The sequence below is a fragment of the Indicator indicator genome, chromosome 4 (genome assembly GCF_027791375.1).
Source record: "Indicator indicator isolate 239-I01 chromosome 4, UM_Iind_1.1, whole genome shotgun sequence".
In the NCBI taxonomy this organism is placed as follows: domain Eukaryota; kingdom Metazoa; phylum Chordata; class Aves; order Piciformes; family Indicatoridae; genus Indicator; species Indicator indicator.
The window spans coordinates 8,492,105-8,519,987 of record NC_072013.1 but is presented as its reverse complement, the minus strand read 5'-3'; the positions used below and the strand labels follow the sequence as shown (position 1 = coordinate 8,519,987).

At 40.9% G+C, this 27,883-nt stretch overlaps 1 protein-coding gene across 1 annotated transcript; it reads left to right on the top strand.

Annotated features, from left to right (window-relative positions):
- Positions 1–1,077: 1,077 nt before the first annotated feature.
- Positions 1,078–27,208, top strand: GANC (glucosidase alpha, neutral C). The gene is made up of 23 exons (XM_054400229.1): positions 1,078–1,163; positions 3,513–3,621; positions 5,761–5,888; positions 6,421–6,603; positions 7,361–7,406; positions 8,764–8,830; positions 10,191–10,287; positions 10,859–11,039; positions 11,920–12,073; positions 13,854–14,089; positions 15,281–15,407; positions 16,311–16,390; positions 17,198–17,341; positions 17,732–17,828; positions 18,218–18,319; positions 18,790–19,033; positions 20,596–20,660; positions 21,206–21,282; positions 22,860–22,934; positions 23,268–23,381; positions 23,938–24,050; positions 25,486–25,589; positions 27,099–27,208. The coding sequence occupies exons 1-23, from the start codon at positions 1,078–1,080 to the stop codon at positions 27,206–27,208; spliced, it is 2,739 nt and encodes a 912-aa protein (XP_054256204.1).
- Positions 27,209–27,883: the final 675 nt, after the last annotated feature.

Sequence of the window (27,883 nt, the reverse complement as noted above, 5' to 3'; positions counted from 1 at the left end):
TCCTTGATCGGCCCTCTTCTCGCTCCCGGTGTTGCCGGGGTGGCTTCTCAGCTTTCCGCGGGGAGCGGGCTCGGCCCCAGAAGTCGGTTGAGGACAAGCATGTGGGGGGCCGTGGCGCTGCTGTCTCCGCCGTCCCTGCCGGGGCAAAGCCATCCTGAGCACCCGGCCGCGGAGTGGGGCCGGAGAGCAGATTCTACAACGCGCAGGACACTTCGGGAGCAGGCTGCCTCCCTTGAAAGTAGTCGGATTGCAGGGTGTTAAATGTGGGAACAGAATCGCGCAGAGCCTGGTGCAAAAACCCGAAAGGGCTCGTGTATCTTCAGCAAAAACGGGAAGGGTTACATTGACTAAATAGGTGAGATCTCCAATTCAGATTTATTAATACTTAGTTCACAGAATTGTGACCGAGTCTTCATGGTTGTTATCTGCATCTTATGTGTGTATAATTAATAAGTATTTGATAAGCATCAGCTATTTGTCTGGCAGTACTATTACCTTATTCCCTTCTCTGTGTGTCAGTAGCATGTCCTGGGAAGTACGCTGATGATAGATGTAACTGACAGTCTGGTTTTTTTAAGCAAAGCCAAAAAAATTAGCGTTATCTAATAGACCTGAAGGTTACCTCAAGCCTAGAGATAACAAAGAGCTGTCATCAAGGCCAAAAGAAGCCTCCCTCCCTCATTGGTGCAGTTGCAGGTGGAAGAGAAATGTGCAGTAGTCTTTTCTGCCAATCCTGACTTCTTTTGCCATTGTTACTACTGGAACATATCTAACTGAAAGGACCACAAAGAGAAATCTGGCTTCAAAATGCAAAGCCCCAAGAATTCAGTCATGCTGAAGTTTGGCTTTGCTAGTCACAGATTCATTTGTTTGCCAAACTTATCAAAGTTTAAAAGGAAATGGTTTAGCATGGAACTAGTTGTATGAGAAATTCTTCCCATGTCCAAACACAGTAGTTCAAAGTCCAGCACATTTTATGTCACCAACAGTTGCCCGCACTCTCTTTCATCCTTACCCCTCTTAAGGAGGTCCCCATTATCTGATCATTCAGCAGGTGTTTGGTGAACACATATAAACATGTCTTTATCTCCTCTTTCCAGTGTCCAAGATGAGGCTGTGGAGAAAAGCACCTTTAAGGAATGCAACCAGATTGCTTTTTACAGGTAAAGAGAAGAATTGAAGTGTAGGGTTGTGGGATTTTTTAAACTAGTTAAAAGATACAGGAAGAGGTTACACATTGATTTTTAAGCACAGCAAGTGTGTTACTCTTAGTGTTTGTCTTTCAGAGTCTTCCACTAATCTGTTGTTAATCAATAATCAGCATATTTTAAAGGATGGAATCCAAAAACTTTTCTGTTAAACTTCAAAGTCAGTCTTCTCATCTGGCAAAAGCCCAGCTATATTTTAACCATAGGAACACTTAGATACAGATTGTTTTCTTAATGTGGATATTTCTTGAATATCGATAATTCAAAGCAAGAGAATTCTCAAAACAGACCATGAGCCTGTGACAACAGCATACATGATTACAAGTACTTTGACTGGAATTAAGTATCAAATCTAAACTTTAGCTCATTAGTCTCTTAAAGCTAACCTTAATCTATGTGATCCTTCTCATCCCATTTCTAAAACACCTGTTCTCCACCTTTTTTAACTCACATCCTCCACTGTCTTCTATTTCCTGCTGCCTGAGTGAGAGAAATGATTGCACAGTGCTGTACCAATCAGTCATTTTTGTACTGAGTTACAGTTTCAGATATTAATTTCAGTTCTGCAGGAAATTATGTTCAGAAACCCCCAGTCCTGCTAGTGGGAGCAGGACTCCCTGCTCTTTTCACAACAGCCCTTTATAGCTTGTGGTCATTTTACCTTAACAAATTTCATTTCTCAGCAGGAGGTTGCCACACAGATTCAGGCATCAGATCCTATCCTTGCTCTGCTTTAAAAGGAAATCCTTTTATCTGTATTGTTGTACAATATGTGTTTTCAAGGAAACAGTCAGTTTACTAATGAAGAAGCTTCGCTTTAAGGTAACCTCCAAGGCACCTATCTTCAAACAGTTCATAAACCTGGGCTCAGCAAGAGACATTTCTACAAACAGTTGAAAGAGCCTCTATTTCAGGGTCTCTGTCTGAAGAACATCAACAGGACAAAAAGCTGCAGTCAAAACTGTGTTCACTAGGCTGTTTGAAAAACAGCTTCCCCCATGAATATTGAGGAGATTACAAATCACAAGCATATGCTGTTTCTCACCACAGAATGGAGAAGTTGTTCATCAGTGGGTAGCAAACCAAGCAGGGGTAGTTTGGTTTGACAAGCAAGTGACAAAACGAGAAACAGATTGTTCAGATAAGTTTCATCTGAAATTTCTGGGGTAATGGAGAGAAGAATGTAACTGGGCAACTGAGAATTTACTTTGACACTTAAATTGAGACTTCTGTTGTTTAAAAAAACCTATAGAATGATGATGGGTGACCAAACGCCTCTAACATCTCATTCATAAACATGTATGTGTGCTCAGAACTGTATTACCTCTTTTTCCTCTTGGCTTGAAGCACTGATAATAATCGTATCTGAAAAGAGTCACAGAATCACAGAATGGTAGGGACCAGAAGGGACCTCGAAAGATCATCTAGTCCAACCCCCATGCCAGAGCAGGATCATCTAGAGCAGATCACACAGGAATGCATCCAGGTGGGTTTTGAGAATCTCCAGACAGGGAGACTTCACAACCCCCCTGGACAGCCTGTTCCAGGGTTCAGTCAAAAAAAATGAAAAAGGTTTTCTTCCTGTTTACATGAAGCTTCCTATTCCTCAATGTCCACCCATTGCCCCTTGTCCTGTCTTTGGGCATCATCGAGAAGAGCCTGACTCTGTCCCTTTGCACTCACCCTTTACATATTTATAAACATTAATGAGGTCACCTCTTAGGCTCCTCCAAACTAAAGAGCCCCAGCTCCCTCAGTCTCTCCTCATAAGGGAGATGTTCCGCTCCCTTAATCATTTCTGTGGCTCTGCACTGGACTCTTTCAAGCAGTTCCATGTCCTTCTTGAATTGAGGGGCCCAGAACTGGACACAATGCTCCAGATGTGGCCTCACCAGGGCAGAGTAGAGAGGGAGGAGACCCTCTCTGGACCTACTAACCACACCCCTTCCAATCCACCCCAGGATGCCATTGGCCTTCTTGGCCACAAGAGCACATTGCTAGCTCATGGTCAACCTTCCATCCAGTAGGACCCCCAGGTCCTTTTCCCCTTCACTGCTCACCAACAGGTCAGTCCCTAATCTATACTGATCCATGGGGTTGTTGTTTCCCAAGTGCAAGACTCTACACTTGCCCTTGTTGAATTTCATTAAATTTCTCACTGCCCAACTCTCCAGCCTGACTAAATCTCGCTGAAAGACAAGAATTCAAGACAAAATTAAGTAAACTTTTCTAACAAGATTGTGTCCCTCTGTGTGATAAAAGCCACGACAATTAGGGAGACCAAAATTAATTTTGTCTCAACAGGCGTCAGAAACTTCTACATCCTGGGAAATCCTTGTATCAAGCATTGCTGGATTCGGTCACGTTAAGTGATGAAAATGTCAAGTTCCAAATAATTCATGAGGAAAGTAAGGTAAGATCCCACCTAGCATAAGAGAATCCTTACAGAAACAGAAATGAATATTATCAAAAAGTCTGATAATATTGCAGGTTTTGAGATTATTCAGTGACAGGTATTTAAGATATGATGCAAAATAGCAGCCTAAAGAGGTCTTTAGCAGTCAGCGTTTACTTGACAGCTTGTGACTGCGCAACAATAGGTATTTTAAGGAATTTAAACAAAATCTTATCATGATTTTAGGAAAAATATGAATAGAATTCTATCTAGAAAATTGTTTTTAATTCAGAGTTTTCTCCACTAATCCAAAATAATTAATTTCTTTCTGTAATGGAATAAGAAGACCTATGTTCCAGCCACTGCTAAGCACACCTTTGTATTCCTGTGTTTGCTCAAAGGCAGGTTTGGGGGAAAAAGAAGTCTTCTTCACACTTAAGATGACAGTCAGCGGAGTGTCTTCTTTTTCTCTAATTTAATAGTGTAGCAGGTAGCACATTCCCTCAGGGAACAGGTGACCTAACCCCTCCTCATTATTGGAGTTTGGAACTACAACTCTCTTCCATGTTCTAAGCATCACACTACCTAGATATTCTGCAAAAATCTATTTTCTGCCTCTCTTGTTAATCCTGGCCTTCTTTGCAGTCAGCACAGAAAAAGGAGCCTATTTTTTCTGTCTAGATTTTGAGGTAGATGAAAGGCTGAAGGCTCTGTGACTTCCTGGGCTATTCAGGGGTTTTCACAAAGATGGCATAATGTAAAATATTTCCTAGGAAGCAGGACCTGGAACTCTAGGTGAATCTTTTCTTTCTTGCCTGCCCTCCCTCTGTTGTTATGGCTTTTTGATTCCTTCATGCGTTTGAAGAGAGCAGGGCTGATTGACTTCCAAGTAGAGAGAAAAGATATTAGGCCAAAATTAGTCAGCCAATTTTGTGTCTCACAGAAGAGATTAAGAAAGAAAAAAAAAAACAAAAGAAAATCAAACTTGTGATGTGGGGATACTCCACAGAATTAAAATCAGTCCTTTTTTGTGAGCTAGAACAGAGTGGATTCCCAGTTCCCTCCACTCTAAAATAGCAAGTTACAGTGTGTAGGGCAGTATTATGCATTTTCTTTAGGTGTCTTTCTGACAGAGTTCATCAGGATCAGCACCATGGAGAATACAAGTGAACACACAGCCCGTGTCTCAGTAGTATCCCACTCTGACAGCACAGCAGTGAAATTGTCCTGACTTTGAGATTAGTTTATACTACCCTTACCCTTGTCATCCACACTGCCTGTTGGGAGATCTGCAAAATGCTGAATGTGAGAGACTTGAAGATTAAAAACTCCACTTTAAAAGAGTTGCTTCTTCAAAGGGGAGAAGTACTTAGCTGGTAGGTATGAATTTATATAGATGATGATTGTTGCTCAGCAATGTGAAAGAACATTCAGTCAGAGAGCAGGCATGGATTTTTTTTACAGACAGTGTTTGATGATGTTGAATCACAGAATGTTAGGGCTTGGAAGGGACCTCTACAGATCATCTAGTCCAACGCCCCTGCCAAAGCAGGATCACCTAGGGCAGGCCACACAGGAACACATCCAGGTCGGTTTTGAAAGTCTCCAGAGAAGGAGACTCCACAACCTCTCTGGGCAGCCTGCTCCACTGCTCCATCACCCTCACCACAACGAAGTGTCTCCTTGTGTTGAGGTGGAACCTCCTGTGTTCTAGCTCATACCCATTTTTCCTTGTCCTGTCACTGGCCACCACCAAAAAGAGACCATCACCTTCATCCTGACACCCACCCCTCAGACATTTTAGACATTGATAAGAGGCCCTCTCAGCCTTCTCCAGTCTAAAGAGCCCCAGTTCTCTCAGTCTTTCTTCACAGGAGAGATGTTCAAGTCCCCAAATCATCCTCATAGCTCTCTATTGAACTTTCTCCAGTAGATCCCCATCTCTCTTGAACTGGGGAGCCCAAAACTGGACACAGTATTCCAGGTGTGGTCTCACCAGGGCTGAGCAGCGTGGGAGGAGAATCTTCCTAGACCTGCTGGACACACTTTTCTTGATGCATCCCAGGATGTCATTGGCTTGCTTGGCCACAAGGCCAAGTTGAGTTGAAAGCTAAGTTGATATTTGTAATCACTACCAATTTGTCTGTCTGCTCCCAGGTTCTTCTACAAGTAGAAATTTGTGAAATAGAGGGCAATATTTTCAGGATTAAGATTGATGAGGCATCTCCTCTCAGAGCGAGATACAGAGTTCCTGATGTTCTTATAAAGGAACCTACCACCAAGAGGTGAGTGACAGGAAGATGATTTAGCACCTTAGTAACTTACACAGCTTCTTTTGCAAGAGTGTTTTCCCTTCTCCCTCATTTATGCTACACTACAGTTGTCTCTCCTCAGTACAAAGGTGTTGCAGGAAGAGAAAATAAAAATGCATGTGTTTTACTTACTTAAAAGAATTCATGTTGAATACATAAGAGGAAGGTTTTTTCATATACATAAGGAATTTGAGGTTATTTGATCCAGTCAGAAAATAACCTATTTGTGATGCATAACTTTTCTCTGAGGCATTACCTGTTAGTGTGAAAGGAATGCCAAGTCTGGAAAGTTTTGCTGCAGTCTGTATCCACCTGTTACTCTGTGCAGTGAACCCTAAACATAGCATGTAGTTCTGGTATTCTTTACCTCACCATTAGCCTTCAGGTTTTCATAATGTATGTGGATGTTTTCAGCCCACCTTTTATTTGAGACCCTTAGTTGGTGACAGTGGATTTCAGCTGCTGATGATTTTGTATAAACCTGTTGTTGCTTTTCATTTGCCAGATTCTCCATATCTCAGAAGGAAGCAGGTATTTTGGTGCTCTCAAGTGTTAAGGAGGACTACAGACTTCAGGTCACAGCAACTCCCTTCCAGCTAGAGCTACAGTCCAAGGGCGAGACTGTTCTGAGCATGAATTCTAATGGGTTGTTGTATTTTGAGCACCTACAACCACCTCCCAGTGATAGGTAACAGTATCTGTCTTACTGCATCGTAGTATGTAGTGGTTTTGCTGTAGCTGAAAAGAATCAATTCTATGGAGCTGCAGTTTCTGTCATAGGAGCTCTTAAGCACTGAAGCCTGTCTTCTCTTTTCACACCAGTAAGTACAATGGTGAAGGTTTAACAAAGAAATTGTAGGTCAGTAAAATGCAGATTGTTTTAATCATTGGCAGTGACCATGTGCAAAAGGCTAAGCTCCTTCAATGGGCAATTCTGTAAAACACTAAAGTATCCTGGTACTCATTGTCTTTCTTGGGGATGAGTGATGGTACTATGATGAGGTTATTAAATTCATCTCCTTTTATGACTAAATTTATTCTTTAGGTAAATTTTATTCTCAATTTAAGCTCTCAAATTAAGTTTTGTCTAATTTAAAATGTGCCATACAGAATGCAAGTTTTTACAGATGAATCCCACTGCAAAGTGCTGGGAGGGTGAAAAACCACAGTGCAGGACATGTCATTGCTCCTAGAGAGCATTATTTTTAAAAATGTTAATAAACAGAGTGACAAAGAAGTGGGCATCTTCTGGGTGAGTAAAATGCCGATGAACAAGAAACAAATTGGATATTAAAATGGTTTGCCAGTTAGAGGTCTCAGCTATGACAGTTTTCAGAACAGTCAAATACCAAACCTTTTATATAATAAACAAAGCTATATGAATTTTCTGTTAGAAATCCTTCCGTATGTTAACAACAAACTAGTGATTTCTTTGCTTTCACTAGAAAACCTACAGCAGAAAATAAGGAGGCAGCAAGTGATTCCTCTAAGGTAAGTCATACTTTCTACAGTTCCAGCATGAATATTTTGTAGCAAAGACAGTTAGAATCAAATACTCATTTCAGCTGGTACTATTTTTACAAACACAGTCTAACCACTTTCCAGTGAAGTTCAAGAAGACCCCGGTATTTCATACTGAGATATTTTGCAAATTCATGGTTGAATAAAGTTTTATGTGTAGGTTAGCTCAAAACCTTTGTGTTTGGTTTATTTTTTTTTTCCTCATGGCCCTTTTATTTAGATCTGTGTAGGGTTTTTTCTTCTCATTTGATTTGGAGTAGATGTGTAAAAAAGGAGTTTTGTGGTGATATTTGATCATTTTGAAATTCCCTGTTCATTGCAAAGAGAATTTCAAAAGAGCAAGACCTGCTTTATAACAGTCCAAAGATATGAATCTGCATACATTTATGCTTACGTAAGATTATCCCTGAAAAAGGACCAGGTCTTGGCAGTGCATAACAGCACATACCAGTTTATGTCCATGATTTAATTTTAGCCTTCTGTAGAGCAGATGGCTGCTTGCTCCACTGCCCTGTTATAAATGGCAGGAGCTGTGCTGCCTTCAGCATACTTGTGTCTGAACTCTGAGTTCTGTCAGGAGCATGCTTGCTTTAGGGGAAGTCATGCAGCTGCAGGAGGCCACCCCTGCTTATTCTGGGATGAATAAAGGAAAGTAAAGCAGGAAAGAAGCTGCAAAAAAGTAGAAATTCTAGGACAATGAATGGCAGGGCACAAGGCTCAAAGGAGGCTAAAAGTATCAGTTACACACACAGGACTTGGGAGAATCTGGAGAGTATTTTTATTGTCTGACTCTTACTGTTTAGGGGAATGGGGTGGTTTCTCCTTGTATAGGTTTTCCTCTTTGGTTCCATCCATGCAATCTTTGCATTTCTAATTGTGTTCCCCAACCAGAAGAAAGACAGTTTTTACAGTGAGAACAATCATTTACTGGGACAACCTCCTCAGGGACATGGTAGAGTCCCCACCTCTGGAGGTTTTCAAAATACTGTTGGATGGGGTGCTAGTAATCTCATCTGGGCTCCTTTTCCCATGGAAGGTTGGACCAGATGATCTTTTGAGGTCACCTGGACCTCTATAACCCCTGTCTATTATTCGATTATCCTACCAAGACGTTGGCTATTGTTTTTATGCCATAGTGCATCAGTTCTTCAGTGTAAATTCTTGCAGTAGGATCTGAATTGTGTTTGGGGGGGGATTTATATGAACCATATTTGGCAAAAAAAAAAAGCAGTTAACAACACACAAATCTCATGCAAATAAACTATTTTTCTTAGAAATATGTGAGCAGTTGCATTTAGTATAGGCTCAGTTATTTTTCTTTATGCAGGAGAAACAAGAGGATCTAGGTCTCTGGCAAGAGAAATTTGGCAGTTTCTTAGACATCAAAGCTCATGGTAAGTCTCAGCCTGGTTCTGAGAACAGCTTTTCTGCTCAGTATGTGTTCATTTTTCTGTTTGCTTTCTGTTTAGCTGCTTAATATTTATCAGTGTCTCGTTCCTTCTTTTAACTTGCTTCTGAGATATCAATGATAACTAGCAAATTTAACATAAGTTCCTGTTCAGAAGGGAGCACATGACATCTGACCCATTTCATTAGCTCACCATGTACCATTTCTGGCACAGCATAACCCTATCAATGTTGGCTGACTGATATAATATAGGTATAGAAATAGATATAATGCATTCATTCTTTTTTTTTTCTTTTTCAGTAAGAGCACATAACATTGATTTGTAGTTTATTCTCACAACATACAAGAAGTTGTGATGTCTAAGCATTAACAATTGTCACAGAGAAACTCTTTAAGTGGCAGACTACAAAAGGAAATACTGAGCAGTCTGAAGGGATAAGAAGAAGGTTGTAGAAACATGTAGGTCAGTAGCTCAAATACAATTTAAATTATTAATTACCCAAATTTATGACTATCTGCTGTCTGTCCTGTTGTATTCTACATAAATTGAGTTGGTTAGCTTTCTCCATCACCACTATCGTGTAGACTTCTATGGCAACCAGCACTACCCAACAGCTGCAGTATGAAGAGGAAAGCCTAAAAGAGCTTCCTTTTAGTGACAAGAGCTTTTCCAGTTCACAGTCAAGACACAGAGGGGCAGGAAGCTGTTGCCCTTGTTGTTCATGCTGTATCTGATGCATTAGGCCAGCATCATGTTTTTCTGTTTCTCTGTGTTAGAAGAATAAAGTCCATTTGATCAGATTCTGATCCTGAAGCCACTGCTTGTCAGTCTACAGGATCTCTGGTCACCTGCCAAAAGTTGCTCTGGATTCAGTAAAGTGGCAAGATGATATCACTGGCAGAGGCTCCTGTGCATGCTACTCCCCTGGCTGAGACTGAAGAGAAGAGCAGTAGGAAGCAGGCAACTGACAGTAAAGCCCACTCTACTGTACCACTGTGCTGCAAAGCTTGGCTTGTAGGTACTGGGATAGAAACAGGAGATAATTTTAAGCAGTTTCACTACAAAATAAAGAAGTGAGACACTATTACCTTTTTTTTTTTCTGTTATAGTGATTTATTTTTTCTTAAGTGGATCAAAATCAGAATAAATACAACAAAATGTTTGGAACATTACCTCCATAGTACAGAAGTTAATAATGAAAGTGAAGATTGAAAGGCAGTACGAAAGAGAGAACTATTAAAACCTGCTTTTTAATATTTTTCAGTTAGGTTGCTCTGCTCTGTTTCTTTCAGTTAAGGCTGAAAATGGAACTTTGTGGTCTTCTCTTTTAACGTTATTCTCATAGGTCCTAGTTCTGTAGGCACAGACTTCTCTTTACACGGATTTGACCATGTTTATGGAATACCGCAACACACAGAAGCACTTCTTCTCAAAAACACCAGGTAAAGGTGGTAGATGGCTAGTCAAAGCAGTATCATTTTTATAGAGGAGAACTGTGACATTGCCTTAATGCAGACAACAGCTCAAGATATCTGCATTATGTAGTGTATAATTTAATTTATGATACAGCAAACTGAAGCATAACCCCTGTCCACATGTCATAAGGTGTTCTCGTTTCCCTTTCCACTCTGAGATTTAAGGAATGATCTCTTCTGTTCTCTCTCAATTTTGCATGCCTTATTTTTTCCTCTGAGTTGCAGGATTGATCATGTTTAGGCAGAACTTTTAAAAGAGCGACTCCATGGAAGGATGGGATAGTTCAGAATTTGTGGTTTTGGACTTGGAGCAAATGAACAACAGTCTGACTGGCAGCTAAAATGTTGTTTTATTCAGATAGATAGAACCAAAGACAAGAAACAGTAACCTCAGCTGTCCACATTCCACATCTGGATGCTAAACAAAAGACTGTAATACAAAGTGTTGACTGAGCTTAGTGGAACGGCAATAGAGCTAGAACTGGCACAGTGCAGAATGCTGACACATAACAAACATCTGTCTGTCTGTCTGTCCTAGTGATGGTGATGCCTACCGGCTTTATAATTTGGACATCTTCGGCCACAAGATACATGACAAAATAGGCATTTATGGTTCAGTGCCCCTTCTCTTAGCACACAAGCCTAACAGAACTTCAGGGATCTTCTGGCTGAACTCTTCAGAAACACTGGTGGACATTAATACAAAGGCAGTAGCTGAGGTGAGAGTTGCTCACTTTCCTCAGAATTTAATAATGAAAGAAAACACTCCGTAGCAGAGTCAGCAGGAACATGATAATGTTACTGGAGACTTACCTTTTGCTCCCTAATGAAGAATTGTCCATCTCTTCCTCCTATCCTCCCTACTGCTATATTTGTGTATTAAACCACTGAAAAGAACAAGGAGATGAGTCCTTTTAGGAGTCAAGTTATAGAAGTTGTGTCTTAAGAAGTCCACAGGAGAAGGTGGAGACAAAATACATAATGTTGGAGCAGAAAAAAAAAACCTATGTAGGTGGCTGTAGCAGGCAGAAAAAAGGTGGACAAAAATCTTAATCTCTGAGATCTGAGGAATCTTTCTGAGGTTTTAAATTTTTTGAATTGCCACACATTTCTGCTTAGCAGGCTCCTTCTTCTGTGGAATGTAATTGACCTTCAAGAAACATAAAAAGTTCAGGAAATGAATTCCCTCAACTCTTGAAACACAAGCCTATGAATTCTATTGAAATTGAAACCATGAGGAAAAATATGGTGCTTTATTCCATCACTGCATTACGTGGTTAAAATTATTAACATTCTTTATTACTTTTGATATAGATCTTACTCTTAAGATCCTGCAGAAAATGCTTAGTCTTTAATTACAAGAGAGCTTTAATTACTTTGCCCCTCATTCCTAATTTTTCCTCATTAACTATTACTCTATTTTGTATAAGCAGTATGCAAAGTAAAGGATTTGTGAAGGATATATAAGAAACATTCAGTGTGTACTCTTAATGTCTACCAGGTATGTGTTAGTGAATTTTGTGGGTTTCGATCTTTATTCCTTAATCCAACAAAAGTTTGATAGAGAGATACTCAGTTTTACCTTTGTTTCCTTCAAAGCATGTGCCATCTGGATCTGCTGCACAGACTGCTAAGCAGAGAGCAATGCCTGTAACTGATGTGCGCTGGATGTCAGAAAGTGGCATCATTGATGTTTTCCTGCTGATGGGGCCCACTCCCTTTGACATCTTCAAGCAGTTTGCACAGCTGACAGGTACTAACTCATAACTGGACTCAATATAGCACATTTACCTGGCAGAGTCTCTGAGGAGCATGGTGTACCCATGAGTGGGTTGATATTTACCTAGGCCATTGTGTGCAGGAGGCCAGCTGTTCCCAGACTGCAGTTGATAGGGCAAAGGGTGGTACTTTGTGAAGACAAGCCTCCATTCTTGTCTTCCCTAGCATCTGCAGGTGTTGGCCCTAATTGAGAAGCCAGCATAATTACTGCTACCTGAAACTGCTCCCCTTAAGATGAAGGGAGGAGACACAGGAGGTAAGAGCTGCCAGTCACCATCAGGACAGGTCACCTTATAATGAGAAAGGGCTGAAGTGACAGAGTATAGATCCTGGAAATTAAGGACTTTAGGTAGCTGTTCCATGTGGGACAAGGAAGAGAGGGAAGGGAAGAGACCAGAGATGACTTGCAGATAAGGGAAAGGAAAGAAGCAAGAGTCTTAGGAAAAAACTGACAAAAATGGACGCAATAGAACTAATATTTTATGAAAGCAAAACTCTGTATGTATGAAAGAGAATTAAAAGCACAGAAACATCCCTGGTAGTTCTTTAGTGTGAAAGCAATGATGGTTTGCTCCACAGATGTTATGGAAAAAATGTGGTTCAGCTGAACAAGAATAGGAAAGTAGCCTGTGTCGGTGTGAGCTGAAATTCCCCCCCCACCGACAATAACCAGGCTAGCTCAGTCTGGAAGCAAATGAAAAGCTGTATTTACAAGCAGAGTCTAAAATCTACAATGAAATGCAATGAATATGTACAAATATACAAAATTCACAACATTCACAAATATATACAATCAACAGAAAAAGCACAACCGATCTCCCTTTGCTTCCCCCCAAGGGGACCCTCCCAAAGGGGCCTCTCTCTCCCAGGAGCTTCCCCCCCAGACCCCCCTGGACAGAGAAGCAGAGTTAGTTAGAGCAGAAAGTTGTTAACTTAGCTGCCAAGGTCAGTGTGTGTTATCTTCAGCCAGAAGAGAAGAAGAAACAGCAGCCAGACAGCCCAGCAACTGCCCCCACTGCCGAACGCAGAATGTGCAGAGTGCCCACTGTGTTTTGGGTAATAGTTCTTAAACATTTCTATCTATCCAATGGAAGTGTTTAGAACAATCAGTATTTTGCTTTCTTACACCCAATAGTGACTTATTTACATTCTTTCACTTTCTCTGTTCTGAATTTTGCAAGGAAAAATTAAAAAGACAGTTTCAAACCATCACAAGCCAGATCACAAGAGGATCTGGCCAAGCAGACATGCATGCCAAGGAATGTTTCCCAGCTCTTTTTTGCCATATGTCTACATACATGTTTGATAATTTTAAAAACGCCTAACAACTGCAGTTCTGTGGTTTTCATTCAAGCAGCCACAGGAATTTAATTATGTTGATTAAAATCTATTTAATTTTTTGCATTAATGACAGTCAAGGTAATCTAGAATTCTTTTACTTCAGAAAAAAATTGAAGAATAAAGTTATATTGGTTACTGGAATAATACTTCAGCATCGTGGAACTGAAAGTTCCTTCTCACTCTTGCATGGTCATTACAGCCCTCTGCACTTTCTGACTGTTGAGCTCATTGTAATCTTCCTTATTTCAAGAGTTCGGTCACTTTGCTATGAAGAACATGATTTAGACTCAACTTAGGCCAGCACCCTGTATCTCCTGACAGATATATATCAATCATGTTAACTTTTCTGCAGTTTTTAGAGAATGCTGTTAATGCCCTTCAGGATTTTATCTTCACTCATATACTCTTCCTAGGTACTCAAGCCCTGCCCCCTCTTTTTTCTCTGGGCTACCATCAGTGCCGGTGGAATTACGAGGATGAGCACGATGTCAAGGCAGTAGATGCTGGCTTTGATGAACATGACATTCCTTATGATGTAATATGGCTGGACATAGAGCACACAGATGGCAAGAGGTATTTTACTTGGGACAAAAAGAAATTCCAGAACCCCAGAAAGATGCAAGAACATCTCAGGAAGAAAAAACGCAAGGTATATAACATAGCAGGAAGAAAGAAAATGTGGATTGGGTTTTTTGCTTAGTGTTGCACTACATAGGCTGCTCAACCAAGGTACTTCAGATGCTGGAAACAGTTTAACAGAGGAAAATAAACTGTTGCAGTCTGGTGATGCTTCCAGTGCACAAGCTATCTTGTTTAGTTCAGCTCCTCTGTCATTTTATTATTCCAAAGTTTGTTCTGTGCCCTGACTATCAAGCTAAGTTTGATCCTTATGAAGGTCCATCTTACAGAAGCCACTGAGTGATGTCCTTGATGGGCACAGCTGAAATTTTTTCTACTTATGATAAGCTTTCACCATTGGTAGTTGCTAAACTTGCTTCAGCTTTTCCTTCTATTGATAATACTTTTTATTTTCAGCTTATACTAATTGGGATTTGTCTTTAATGTTCATACAATTACTTACCATAAACAAAACGGTTTTGCTTTCTGGTGAAGTCCTGGTATGATGTGCAGTCTGTTAGCTTAGTTAGTCAACTTCTACTTTTACAGTTAAAATATTTTCCTTGGAATTAAAGAGATGTTAAACTCTACAGTTAATATCTAGAAGTTGTAGAATTGCTTAATGCTTGACCTTTGCTGAAAGTCAATGAACAAGGGACTGCTGAAAGAGCATTCAAGTTTTATAATCTCTCGTTTGGAACTGTAAGACTTTATCAGCTTTACAGCAAGGCAATTAATGGCATCAGAAAGTAACTGCAAATACAACATGTGTAAGTTTAAAGAAATAAGAAAATTCTGTTGCTGTTGCGGGCTATAGAGAAACTAAAATATATATAAACCTCTTAAGGCAAATGATTTTAAGCAGGAACAGGAACATAAAAGAGATATTTTGCCATTCACAAAGGGGAAGAGTGAATTAAAGAGTGTTTTTAGGGGTTGGAGTACTTGCTTTTAACTGAAATAGTGGGGGTCTGGCCCTTATTTCAGAGGGGTAAGCATGAAGTCCTGCCCTCCTTGTAAATTCAGCTATTACACGTAAGCCTAGCACAGTATATGCAAGAATTGGTAACTGCTTTCTAAAATTAGTAACACCTTTCAAAAATTAGTAACACACCTGAAGTGAAACCATTTTCTGCCTTTTTTTTTTTTCAAAAGTGAACTCTTAATGGTTGATTCAGTACAGTTTATGCTAATGATGCATTTTATTTTCTTACCCTGGCAGCTTGTTGTCATTGTAGATCCCCACATTAAGGTTGACCCCATGTATGCCCTGTATACACAGGCAAAAGACAAGGGATACTTTGTAAAAGACAGAAATGGGAAAGATTTTGAGGGCATCTGTTGGCCAGGTAAGAGAACATCTTGTCTCTATGTTTCAAGCTGTTTATTTTAAAAATGTTGCAGAAGAGTTTAAATTCGAACCCATGGAAACGGAATTTAATTCTTGCATTCCATGCTTTTCTGGTGAGTATTTATAATTCCAAATGCTCTGTGATTTCTTTGGTACAGTGATGTTCTCTTGGCCTCAGCTATATAATTTCTTCTGCTATGCCAGTTTGACCTGCACGAGGGTACCTGGAACTAAATAAGTTGGATTTATTGATCCAAACAGCCATCCCCCTTCCCAAGTTGTTTTGGGTAGCAGAAATGCACATGCAGGTTGGTCTGTTGCAGTGAGAACAGCCCATGGAGGCTGGATATAACTAAGTGAACCCTGATACCAAAGGCTGATTCAATCATAATTATAGACATGGCATTTTATTTTTCATGAGGAAATCACGTTTTGAGGAGGCAAAGGTTGTCTCTCTTCTTCACAAACAGAAAGCTCACAATCCTGGCAAGTGAATATAGAAAAAAAAGTAAGGACATAGTACAACTTCTAGGAGCATAGCAAGATGTAAGTTAGTCAGCTCAGTGACACCTTCCTGCTTGAGCTCAAAATTCTGGGAATACTCTTTCCCTGGCTTCCTGTTTGCATCTGCATGTATTTCAGTCTGCTAGCAGTCACCCTTAAATGTGGCTGCTCCTCCAGCATCTACAAGTATTGATCTGCAGAACATGGCAAGTGGTGTACTGAGTTCTAAGTCAGCCTGGAATTTTCTCTTGAGCTTTGGTCTTAGAGAAAATAGTGTCTATGTTATTGCTGCCTGTTGTGGAAATCTTCTAGCTTTAGGCCACTGTATTTAGGTGCAAAGGCAATGCATGGCTGCTCTTAAAATCAGGTAAATCGTTGGGATTTCCCACATCCACAGGTTCCTCTTGCTACCTGGATTTCACCAGTCCTGAAGTGCGAAAATGGTATGCAGATCAATTCGCCTTCAAAACATACAAGGTTTGTATTTATTTGTTCTAATCTACAGAAAGGCTAAAAATGAGGCAAAGAGAGAAGGTAAACTACTGGCTAAGCAAGTTGGTGGCTTTTGTTGGTATCTTAGCATTATGTAGAAGAAAATATCCTGATCAGCTGAAGTACCACAGAAGGATTTTCTCTGTGGAGCTGTCTACACTAAGAAAGTTGGAACCCATGTGCCACAAGGGAACCTGCTCACTTAGTTGCAGCAGTAAGATGGACAAACAAGGAGCGTGCTCTCATAACTCATGGTCACTTCACCCTGACCTTCTCTCCAGGACTCCTCTCTACTGCTGAAAGTGTCTATTGGAACACTGCTGATTACTTCCAGTTCCACCTCACTCCCATCCTGAAGTTCTGCTTTGCAGCAGTGTTGTTGAAACCGCTCCCCTAGCAGATATTTCCTATGCTGCTTTTCCTCTCCGTTGTTTGGGTTTAGTTTTCTTTTTTTGGCCTTCTGTGATTTTTTTTTTCCACATGCTAGTTAATATTTCTCATTTCCCTGCCTCCTTTCCCTCTCCAGAAGGCAGGAATAGCAAGTATCTACTGAGTCCTGTAACAATTGTAAAAGTCAAGTGGACTTGTCAGCTGCCCTCCTGACCAGCTACCAAGAGAGAGGAGATGAATGACTGGCATCTTTCAAGTGACCAAAGAAGTATAATTACCATGTCCTGCTTTGCTGCTGCTGTTTCTAGTCATACCCCAAACTGATCTGACACCCACTAGAGATAAACACAGCAAGGCACAGTAGTGGCTCTGTTACATCCTAATTGTAACCCTGTATCATAGGGATCCACTAACATCCTCTATGTATGGAATGACATGAATGAACCCTCAGTCTTCAAAGGAGCAGAACTAACAATGCAGAAAGATGCTGTGCACTACAACAACTGGGAGCATCGGGAAGTACACAACCTCTATGGATTCTATCAGGTAGGGTATCTGAGACACAGACCAGCAGTAGGAGTATGCCTAATGAGGTGATTCACACAGTAGTAGCTTCTGTAGCTTCTATCTATGACTGAAACTCTGCTGTGCTGGATATTGCTATATTAGTAGTAGACTCTGTTATTGGTCACAAGAAAATGTGACAACATCCATGCCTTTCTGCCATGACAATGTAAATGATGTTGGCCATGACTACACAATATTAATTTTTTGCTGTTGTTCAAGTGTATTCTAGTAGGAAAGTGTTGTTTTAATAAGTATTAGATTAGACGCAGGTTTCTTAATTTTCTTGCCTTGGAAGGCCTTAAAAGACAGTGCTGCAAATATCCTAATGGTAGAGTTTCTCTTCCTGACTTTTATATTAATGATTTACAGCAAATGGCAACTGCAGAAGGCCTCATCAGACGTTCGTCAGGAAAAGAGAGACCATTTGTCCTCACACGATCTTTCTTTGCTGGATCACAGAAGTATGGTAAGTAGGGACTAGCTGGATGCCTTCCATGCTGCTTTGGTCTCTTAAGTTTGATGTGTAATAGTTAAGTATGGAGAAGACAAAGTTAGAAATGGTGAGCTCGTAAGAGTTCAAGTGATTAAAAAAAAAAGTCAGGAGAGACTGACAAAGTGTATACAAGTTAAGGACAGAATAACAGCCTGTGTCCTGTTACAAACCACTACCTGTTTTTGTTGACTATTTCATAAGCATGAATGTATAAAGAAAAAAGTTGCAATGAACAGCAGTTCACCAGTAGTTCATGACCATGCTTCTTTCCTGACCATTTTTGTCTTCTTTCCTTAACTGCAAGCATAAACTGAAGCATACTCCCAACTTCCCTGTGTAATGCTGAAACTGGGTATTTCCAGGGGCAGTGTGGACCGGAGACAACACAGCAGAGTGGGGTTACTTGAAAATATCCATTCCAATGCTTCTCACCATCAGCATGGCAGGGATTTCATTCTGTGGAGGTAAGGTGTTTAGGTGTAGTTGGTCACTGTGCATAAATCACTGGTGCCACCAAGCTTGTATCCCATGACAGACTTCAGTACTAGTAGTGGAAAGCTCGACAGTGCGTTTCCAGGCAGTTTCACAGAGCAGTCTGATCCCAGAAGCCAATAACCAGGCTCTTACTGTCATTTCTCCACTAATTCTTATGTAGGTTTTGCATCCCATCTGGAAGAGCAGTCCATAGGTGGTGTTCTGTAGCATCACTGTGACAGTCTTCTGTCACTGGGGTGTCCAAAAGCTCTCTTGAGATAACTTGTTACACCAGTTTTCCACTCTTATTAGGACAAGCAGCTGCCTACCAGCAGAACTACAAGCACGCTGTGAAATGCATGCGAATTTTTCCGTTTGGAATGTTTATTAGAGGAGAAGTTGACATTTTTCAGAGTAATTTCCCAAAACGTGCATTTTTCTTTGTCTACACCATATCTAGCTGATGTGGGAGGCTTTATTGGAGATCCAGAACCAGAATTACTCGTTCGCTGGTACCAGGACGGAGCCTACCAGCCCTTCTTCAGAGGCCATTCGAACATGGAGAGCAAACGTCGAGAACCGTGGCTCTTTGGGGAGAAGAACACCCAGATCATCAGGGAAGCCATCAGAGAGCGCTACGTTCTCCTGCCCTACCTCTACACACTCTTCTACCGGGCACACACAGCGGCTGAACCCGTCATGAGGTAAGAACGTCAGGCAGGGGCCTTAGTGATTGTCTTCAGGAGGTTACTTGGAGGTTACTTTTACTTTTGTGATTGCTTATTTAAGTAGTGAAAAAGAGCAAAACATGCAAAAACTACTTTCCATTTTCATGTGTTCTGCAAGCTCTGGTAGGGTTCTCGGAGGAAACTTTTATGTTTTGGATTTTTTTTTTTTCCCAAATGACAGCTGGAACACACTGCATAGTCTTTAAACATGTTTTTAAAGTACTGTGGACTCCAAACCACACTTAAAACGGTGCTTAGTGTACTCTGAGCTTGCTGACCTTTCATGAGGGTCCATTTTGCTCCTCCTTAAAATATGTTACTGCTGAATTGTTACTCCTATAAAAGCTTATTTTACAGTGATAATTTGATCATTTATCTCTGCAGTATTTCTGCTATTTTTTGTTTTAGTAGATAATCAAACAATCTGGAATAGAAGTGGAAGTAGAAAAATAAACTTCTGGTTTGCTGCTCTCTAACCTCTAAGGAGCCAAATGTGACAATCCTTGCTGCTCTCTAGCTTCTAAGGAGTCAAATGCAACAATCCTTTCAGCAAGAGATAAATGTCATGAATTTCCCTGGTAGTTGACCTTTACTTATTGTTATGCAGCTTCAGTACATCTCCTGAGTTTTAAAAACATGAAGGTGAAAGTCTTTTTGTCAGAGGTTGAGGGGTTTGAGTTTTGATGTTGATTTGCATTTCAGACAGTGGGAGCATGTCTGCACAGGTACAGAAGTAGATGCCCCTGTGGCATGCACTGACACAGTGGGTTTCTGTCTTTTTTGAAATGAAGCTTATGCTGACATGGGCATGGCCCACCATATTAAGTACGATTGTGGTTATGTTAAGTCTGCTGCAGTAGGTAGAGAATTAGGGATAAAGCAGGGCAGTTTTTCTCACTGACACAAGCAAATTGGAAAATTAGCAAGCATATGAACAGCAGGGCTGCAGTGAAAAAGTGGATGCCTGTGAGTGAGCAGGTGAGCTAGGCTTTTTGTGTAAGGAAACCCAGCCCCTGAGCAACCTATGATTGACCAGCTCTCAAACTTTTAGATATACAACTCCTGTTCTGTAACCAGATGGTTATTGCACTACCCTTTTTTTTGGGAAAAACTGAAAATTAAATTGTGGGACAGGTGTTTTGGTCATCACCAGGAAAAAATGCTGTAAAAGCAGTAGTGAGGTCTGAGAACTGGAAGGACTGTGCTGCAGGGACTAGCTCACTGGGTGTTTGCATTACTGTTGGACTGTGACAGAAACGCTCATCCATCTCTCTTTTGCCAGAAAGAAGGTATATGTAGTGCAAGTGTGCAAGGAAGAAGGCCAAGGGGAAGAAAGTGAGGCTGCAGGAGGCCAAATTGTAGGTTTATTGGGGTGTCTTAACTGGGAACTCTCATCAGTGACTGAAAAAGCACAGAAGAGGACCTTGCCCTATCTTAAGTTCTTGATAGAGAAATAGAGCCTGAAAATGCCAAAAAGCCTTGAACTGGCTGGTAGGAGAAGACAAACTAACTGAATCCTGCTATCTTTCTTTCTACAGGGCTCTCTGGATAGAGTTTCCAGGGCAAATAGAAACTTTTGGTGTGGAAGATGAGTACATGCTGGGTAAGCAGCATCTTCATATTCTTGGGAAATTGAATTAAATATTTTTGAAGTGATGAGTGTCACATGACAGAAAGAAAAGATGAAAACTCTGCCCAAGACTGAAGAAAATTATATTGTAACAGAGTACAGAACATATGAGACCTCTTTAAAAAGGAACCCTGTTTTAACAGCACTTGGAAAATAGGAGTCATACAAGATGTGAAACCTGAATCAATCTTAGTAGCCACTCTTAAAACGCGTGGTTGGTTTTGACCTGAAGCACGGAAGTTCACTTTAGCAACTAGGACCATAGTCTACTACAGATATTACAGTAGCAAACAACTACCATGCAAAGCTGATTTTTACTCCCAGTGCCAGAACAGAGCAAGACCTGAGCTGCCCTCAGCTCTCTACGCGTGTCTTTTTCTGGTAGTAGGTATAGCTAAGCACTTGCCCAAGCAAGCCCCTAAAACAGCTGGGGGAGACTGACAACCCCAGAACACACAGCTGCTGCTCTGATGAGATGTAGTCTTGTGGATCATGGCCATGTTTGTGTTTTTCCTCAGGAAATGCTTTGTTGGTGCATCCAGTCACAGAGCAAGAGGCCAAGGCAGTGAGTGTTCTGCTTCCAGGGCCAGAGGAGGTGAGGATGAATATGAAGATGCTCAGCTGTTCAGCCCAAAAAAGTATTTCATACAGCAGTATTCCAGCTCTCCATCTTGTAACAGCTGAGCACTGCTGCTGTACCAAGTGCTGGACAGCCGTTCAGTGCTGCTCTGAACCTTCCTTCCGTCTCGATACAAATTCACTTTCTTGCTTTTCCAAGAGATGCTGCAAAATTCTCAGGTCTCTGATAATTTTAAATTTCCCCCTCAGCTATACTGCTTCTCATGGAAGACTAAACCTCAGCTTTTCTAAATGATCAGTTCCCTTTTTTCTGTTATTTCACAAGGTTCATCCCTAAATCATATCCCGAAGCACCACATCCAAACGACCCTTACACACATCCAGGGTTGGTGACTCAACCACCTCCCTGGGCAGCCCATTCCAATGCCTGACTACTCTTCCCATGAAAAAAAAATGTCCTAATGTCCAGTCTAAACCTACCCAGTTGTAGCTTGAGGCCATTCCTTCTTATTCTATAGCAAATTACCTGGGAGAAGAGACCAGCACCAGCCTCTCTACAATGTCCTTTCAGGTAATTGTAGAGAGCAATGTGGTCTCCCCTCAGCCTCCTCTTTTTTGAAGTAAACAGCCCCAGCTCCTTCAGTCACTCCCTCTCCAGGCCCTTCACCAGCTTTGTTGCTCTCTGCACTTGCTCCAGCACCTTGTCTTTTTTGTGGAAGAAAGGGGTTCTTTGAAGAAAGGTCATAAGGAAATCAGAGGAAAGCTGGGGTAAGGGTAGAAATTACAACAAGGAAATACAACATTCAGTAGCCTGAGCTGAGTGTAGCAAACCCTTTGACAAATGGAAGTCAGTTCCTTTCTGAAGCAAAGTTTCTTCTCCACAGGATGGCACTGTGATCCACTCCTACAAAGAACATTTGGCTGCAGCAGCTGAGGTGTAGCAAGTGAAAGAATTTGGGGAAAATTAGTTCTAAGGGAAAACCTGAGACTCTAGAGAGAAATAAAAGACAGCAGTGGAGTTTGTGAGACCATGCAGAGCATTGTGACTCCTCTAATGCAGCTGAGGACACTTAGGATTCTTTTCAATACAAGGAGAAAAGCAGACTAAGCTCTCCAAACAAGTTAGGAAAAGTATTTTTATCAAGATCTCTGTGGGAGTTGACTACCTGGCACACTCAAAGGCATTGAACCTGATGGCAAATGTGCTGCATGGGAAGTTTCAGATGTAGCTCTCTTTTGTGACTTGTTGTTAGCAAGTTTGTTAATTTTCATTTCAATAGAAATGTGCTTATTCTGGAACTCACCATTTCTGCTGAGTGAAAGATATTTCATTGTTTTGCACTTACAGATGTTTTATGACATACTAGATGTTAAACTGTAGAAAAGATTCTTAAGGCTCAAAATAAGATGATAAGAATGTATTCTTTCCATTCAGAATATAATTTGATTTTTAAAAAGTAAATGCTATTTCTTTCACTTCAAATAGGTTGCTAGAAATTGTGTCAGTAAGGTTAAGCAGGAGAGTAACTGCATCTGCAGAGGGAACAGATTGTGCCATATGTGTCATTCTTTTTTTTTTTCCATTTTTCCTAGATCTGGTATGACTTCAGAAAACTTAAACGGATGGAAGATCGAGGCACTCTGAAGATCTCAGTAACGCTGGAGGATGTAAGGGTTTGATTTAAAATACTACTTCCATTGAACAGAAAACAGAACAAAACAAAACCCAAACAAAGCAAACACACAACAAAGAGGCTTTTGTTTTGTCAACATTCAAAATCAGGGAAGTGACATTTCAGTTCCCTTATAGGAATGTAGTGTGAAATGACTTCTGTAGAGAAGACAAAGCTTATCTCCTTTGTTCTTAGATGGAACACTAATGTGGCCTGGTGGTAGAGAAAAACGAGATAAATAAGAACAAGCTTCAATTATCCCTGTTTCAAGATAAAACTACACGTTCAAAGTATTTACACCTTTCTGCCCTGGCTTTGTTTTTGGCAGATTCCTGTATTCCAGCGGGGAGGCACTATGATACCTCTGAAGACCACAGCTGGAAAATCCACTGAATGGATGATGGAAACTCCTTATGAACTTCGTGTGGCCCTGGACACAGAGGTACTTGGAGATAACATTCCCTTTACAAAGTTGTCTTTGACTCCATCTGACCTTCTTAGGTCCTTGCTGCTTGCTTAATCAGTACAATGGTATCTGCACCAAATGGCACTCCTGCACTACTCCTGTTTGGTAGAGCTTCTGCCTTCCTCCTACTTTTCCCTTTTAAGTGAGACTGAGTATTAGCAGATAGCATTAAAGGCAGAGTATTTTTCTGACATTTCTCAGCCCTTGCCCTACTTCCTCCTTTGGAGAAAGCAGCAGAGAATGAGCAGACCACAAACTTTCTCATGGACACAGAAAGAATTTCCCACCAACTGTCTTTTCTGATAAATGAGGTGACACCTGGCAACCACATCAATTAATGAAGCTAGGATGTCCAAAGCTTCAAGCACTCTCAGAGCTGGAGTGCCTGAGCCTTCTGGAGACACAAGTTGCTAATGAAAAATAAACGCACACCCTTCGCTCTGAAGCATGACATACAGCAAGACATTTTTAGCTTCATTATCCAACACTAGAAGCTGCTGTTAATTTGTACTCCATCTGGTGTGTTTCACAGGCCTGTGCAGTAGGTGAGCTCTACTTAGATGATGGACATTCGTTTCAATACCTCCACAAGAAGCAGTTCCTGTATCGGAAATTCACTTTCCACAGGAATATTCTCTCTTCCAGGTAACAGCAAGTATGGACAAAAGCCACCAACACACTGTCACTGGAAATGCCTTTTCTGGTTTAAAGTAGTAAAGAAGTATTAGTATCTTCTACTGCTTAGTGAAGTCCCAGAGCATGCAGAATCTGTCATAAAACTGCAGTGTTCTGCAGGAGTTTAAGGGCAGCAATGCAGGACATACTGAGTTGTGTCATACTGTTTCTGTCTAGTCAGAGTAAAGATTCTACAGATTCACTCAAATACAAAGAAAGGCATCAGCAAGAGTAAAACCTGTCAGAGAGACAAAAGATGATAAACTGGAAGATCTGCAAATAGGCACCACCTGCAGTATTCATGTTCTCTAATATCACCTATACTGAGAGAATGGTTAGTGACTAAAACAAGCTTCCTGGAGAAGTAGTCAAAGCATTACCATATGATTTAGTTTTAGGCAGTCCTGTGAGGAGTTGGAATTGATCCATATGAGTCCCCTCCAACCTGAGATATTCCATGTGGGAACCACAGACACTTATTATGCAGTCTCCAGAAGTCATCAACCAGTGCAGTATATGTATTAGCATGGTAAAATATACTAGGAAAGCACTTGGAAAGAAGCAAGAGGATACACAACCTGTAAAAGTTGAGTGAAACAACCTAAAAGCCAAACATACCAATAGCTACTTGTAAGGAAAGAGCTGATAAATGTTTCACTACTACGTTTTTACTATTGAGGTATTTTGCACATGAGGCTGTGCAGTGCATAAATGGTGATTTTACAGGCAGGTCTTTATTCCTTCAGGGTTCAAAAATATGGTGAGGGTGGTTCTAAAATGACAGCATTTTACACAGAGTAAAACTGTAGAGTAGCTTGGATAATGCAGTGACAAGTATGCTTCAAATCTCTTTATCGGGGATAGAAAAGCTTAAAACTTCAGGACGGAAAAGAAATGTTGCTGAATTGCTAGTAAAAGTAGAAGTTGGAAAAAAATAAGTTTGAACAATACAGTATTCTATTCATGCTGAAAAGGAAAGTTTCAGTTTGAGGTTTTTCAGACCTTTTTAATAAAAACCAAGTTAGTTGCAAAATGAAAGGTAATTGAGTGACAGATTGAAGCATCCTACTTGGAAAATGTCAACATTCACTGTACTTTTATACTTAGGAGTTGTAACTACCATTTGTGCAAAAATTCAGAACTTTTCTGGTCATCAAAGCCATAATTTTTGCCACAAAATACCTTCTCAAACTTTTTCTGACTTTATGAAATCTGCTATGCAGTGAAAAATTAGCTAATGATGGGAGGAAGTTTTATTTGTTTCAGAAGAAAGGCAAACAGAGGAAAGGAAATCAGTACAGGGAACTTCAGGGCGAGACTGAAAGTACTTTTTCTGTATGATGCTGAACTTCTGCTCATGGACAGAAACTAATGCATATTAAATAATATTCCTTTTTTTTTTCAGCCAGACAGATGAAAGTGGACAATACCACACCACATGTGTAGTTGACCGGGTGATAATTCTGGGATTTGGACAGCAACCCACTTTAGTGACAGCCTGTTCCAAGGGTAATTAACTGACTTCTATTTTACTCTTCAGGGTTTGGTTGTTTTTTTTTGTTGTTGTTTTTATAATACTGCTGCTCTGCTGCCATTCACTAGGGGTGGCAAACTCACAGCTCTGGAAAGGAAGGGAGCATTTTTGCTTTGTTTGCTGCTTTTTTTATATCAAGGACAGGTTGAGAGAGGTGATTCTCCCCCTCTACACTGCTCTCATGAGACCCCACCTGGAGTACTGTGTCCAGTTCTGGAGCCCCTCTTACAGGAAAGATCTGGACATGCTGGAACATGTCCAGAGAAGGGCCGTGGGGATGATCAGAGGGCTGGAGCACCTCTCCTAGGAGGACAGACTGAAAGAGTTGGGATTGTTCAGTCTAGAAAAGAGAAGGCTCTAGGGAGACATTCCAATATCTTAAGGGGGCCTAGAAGAAAGCTGGTGAAGGGCTTTTTAGGATGTTGGGTAGTGATAGGACTAGGGGAATGGATCCGAGGTAGAGGAGGGGAGATTGAGATCAGACATTAGGAAGAAGCTCTTCACCATGAGGGTGGTGAGACACTGGAACAGGTTGCCTAAGGAGGTGGTTGAAGCCCCGTCCCTGGATGTTTTTAAGGCCAGGCTGGATGTGGCTTCGGGCAATCTGATCTAGTGGAGGGTGTCGCTACCCATGGCAGGGGGGTTGGAATTGGATGATCCTTGGGATCCCTTCCAACCCTGACCATTCTGTGATTCTGTGACAGAATTTAGTGAAAAGAATTAGCAGCTACTCACTACTAACGTTATGTGTGTAACTGATGAACACTTGCTTTGCAAGGCAATGGATACATCAGTAAAAGTGGTTCAGATAACTTTGTCCTGCACAGCACATGACCGGAGACAGCATTTCAAATGAAGGACCCCTTGTTCAGATCTGCTGCTCTAGACTAGGCAGGCTTACAAACTTGTAAATAAAACCAGAATTATTGGTCTACACTCCTGCTCATTGAGAAGTTTCTGGAGTTCCTGGTTATCTGGGGATCTCTAGAAGTTGTGAGGGATCCCATATGGATAGGCAGCAGCATCTACAGAAAGGGGATGTCATTTCTGGGTGCTTTCCAAGCATGTTCCTTCACTCTGGGAATCATACAGATACATATTTTCTTTCTTCACTTATCAATCTCAAGCACCTGTAGAGCGCTTGGAGGAAAACCTGTGCTGAAACAAGGTGGGGTGGTTTTAGGTTTGGGGTTTTGTTTGTTTTCAGAAAAAAACAAACAAACAAACAAAAAACCCCCACAAAAAAACAGCTTCTAATAGTTCCATAGTTTCTTGTATCATAGTTTGAAAGGTCAGAATTTTTTTTTTCCAGTTCTGCTGCATTCTTACTTATATACTGTGCAGATTTGACTGTTTCTTTTTTTCAATTGCTCCCTTCCACCAGTGGCAGGGACAGTCTGAATTAAAACTGGGGAGAGTTATGGGTAACTGTGTTTCAGAAGGGTTCTTCCTAAATCATTCATAAACTCTCTTGTCCTGTTCAGATGGGAAAGAAAGAGAAGTGGTTTTCACATACAATGCAAAGAACTCTGTGCTGACACTGGAAAATTTAGCCCTGAGTCTTGCTGCTGACTGGAAGATTTGCATCAACTGAAAGGAGGCACAGCTTCTTCAGAGAATTCGTTGAGCAGTTGAGAGGAAATAGTGGGAGGATTTAAAATACTCATTTGAATCCAATCAGATCAAGGAACGTATTTCCCACCCACATCCCCAACCTAACATTTCCTACAATTTTTCTTTTAAAGCACATTTAAGCTTGGATAGCTCTTTTACTCAGCAAACGTAATAGCACTAGGATTGTACCTTTTTGGGGGAAAAGCTAAGTGCTATCTCTTCCAGGCTATCTTCAGTTAGGCATTGAGTTCTGCCTTTACTTGCACTGATAAAATCATAAATCAGTGAAATGAGATTGCTTCCTGCCCTAAGTATTTGTAAATTGCACTACTCAGAGACTGGAGTATTTGAGAGAAGTAGATCTGAGCCAGTTTGACAAACACACACAGCAGGAGCCACCCAGTGTGATGACAGACACTTCCCCTTTCCAGTCTTTATGATGATGCAGAATTAGGCAGTGTGTACAGGAAAGTAAACAACAAGCTTGCCAAACAGTTCAGTCACTCCAGGTAAGGTCTGAGTAGGTTGTGCCAGTCAGTTGAGCAACAGTAAGAGACAGTGACATGGGAGTGCAGAAGTCTCTCCAATAAGTGACTTTAAAACTGGTGTTTGGATTTGAAAAGACAGGGGTCTGCCTAAGTGTAATACTGGCCTA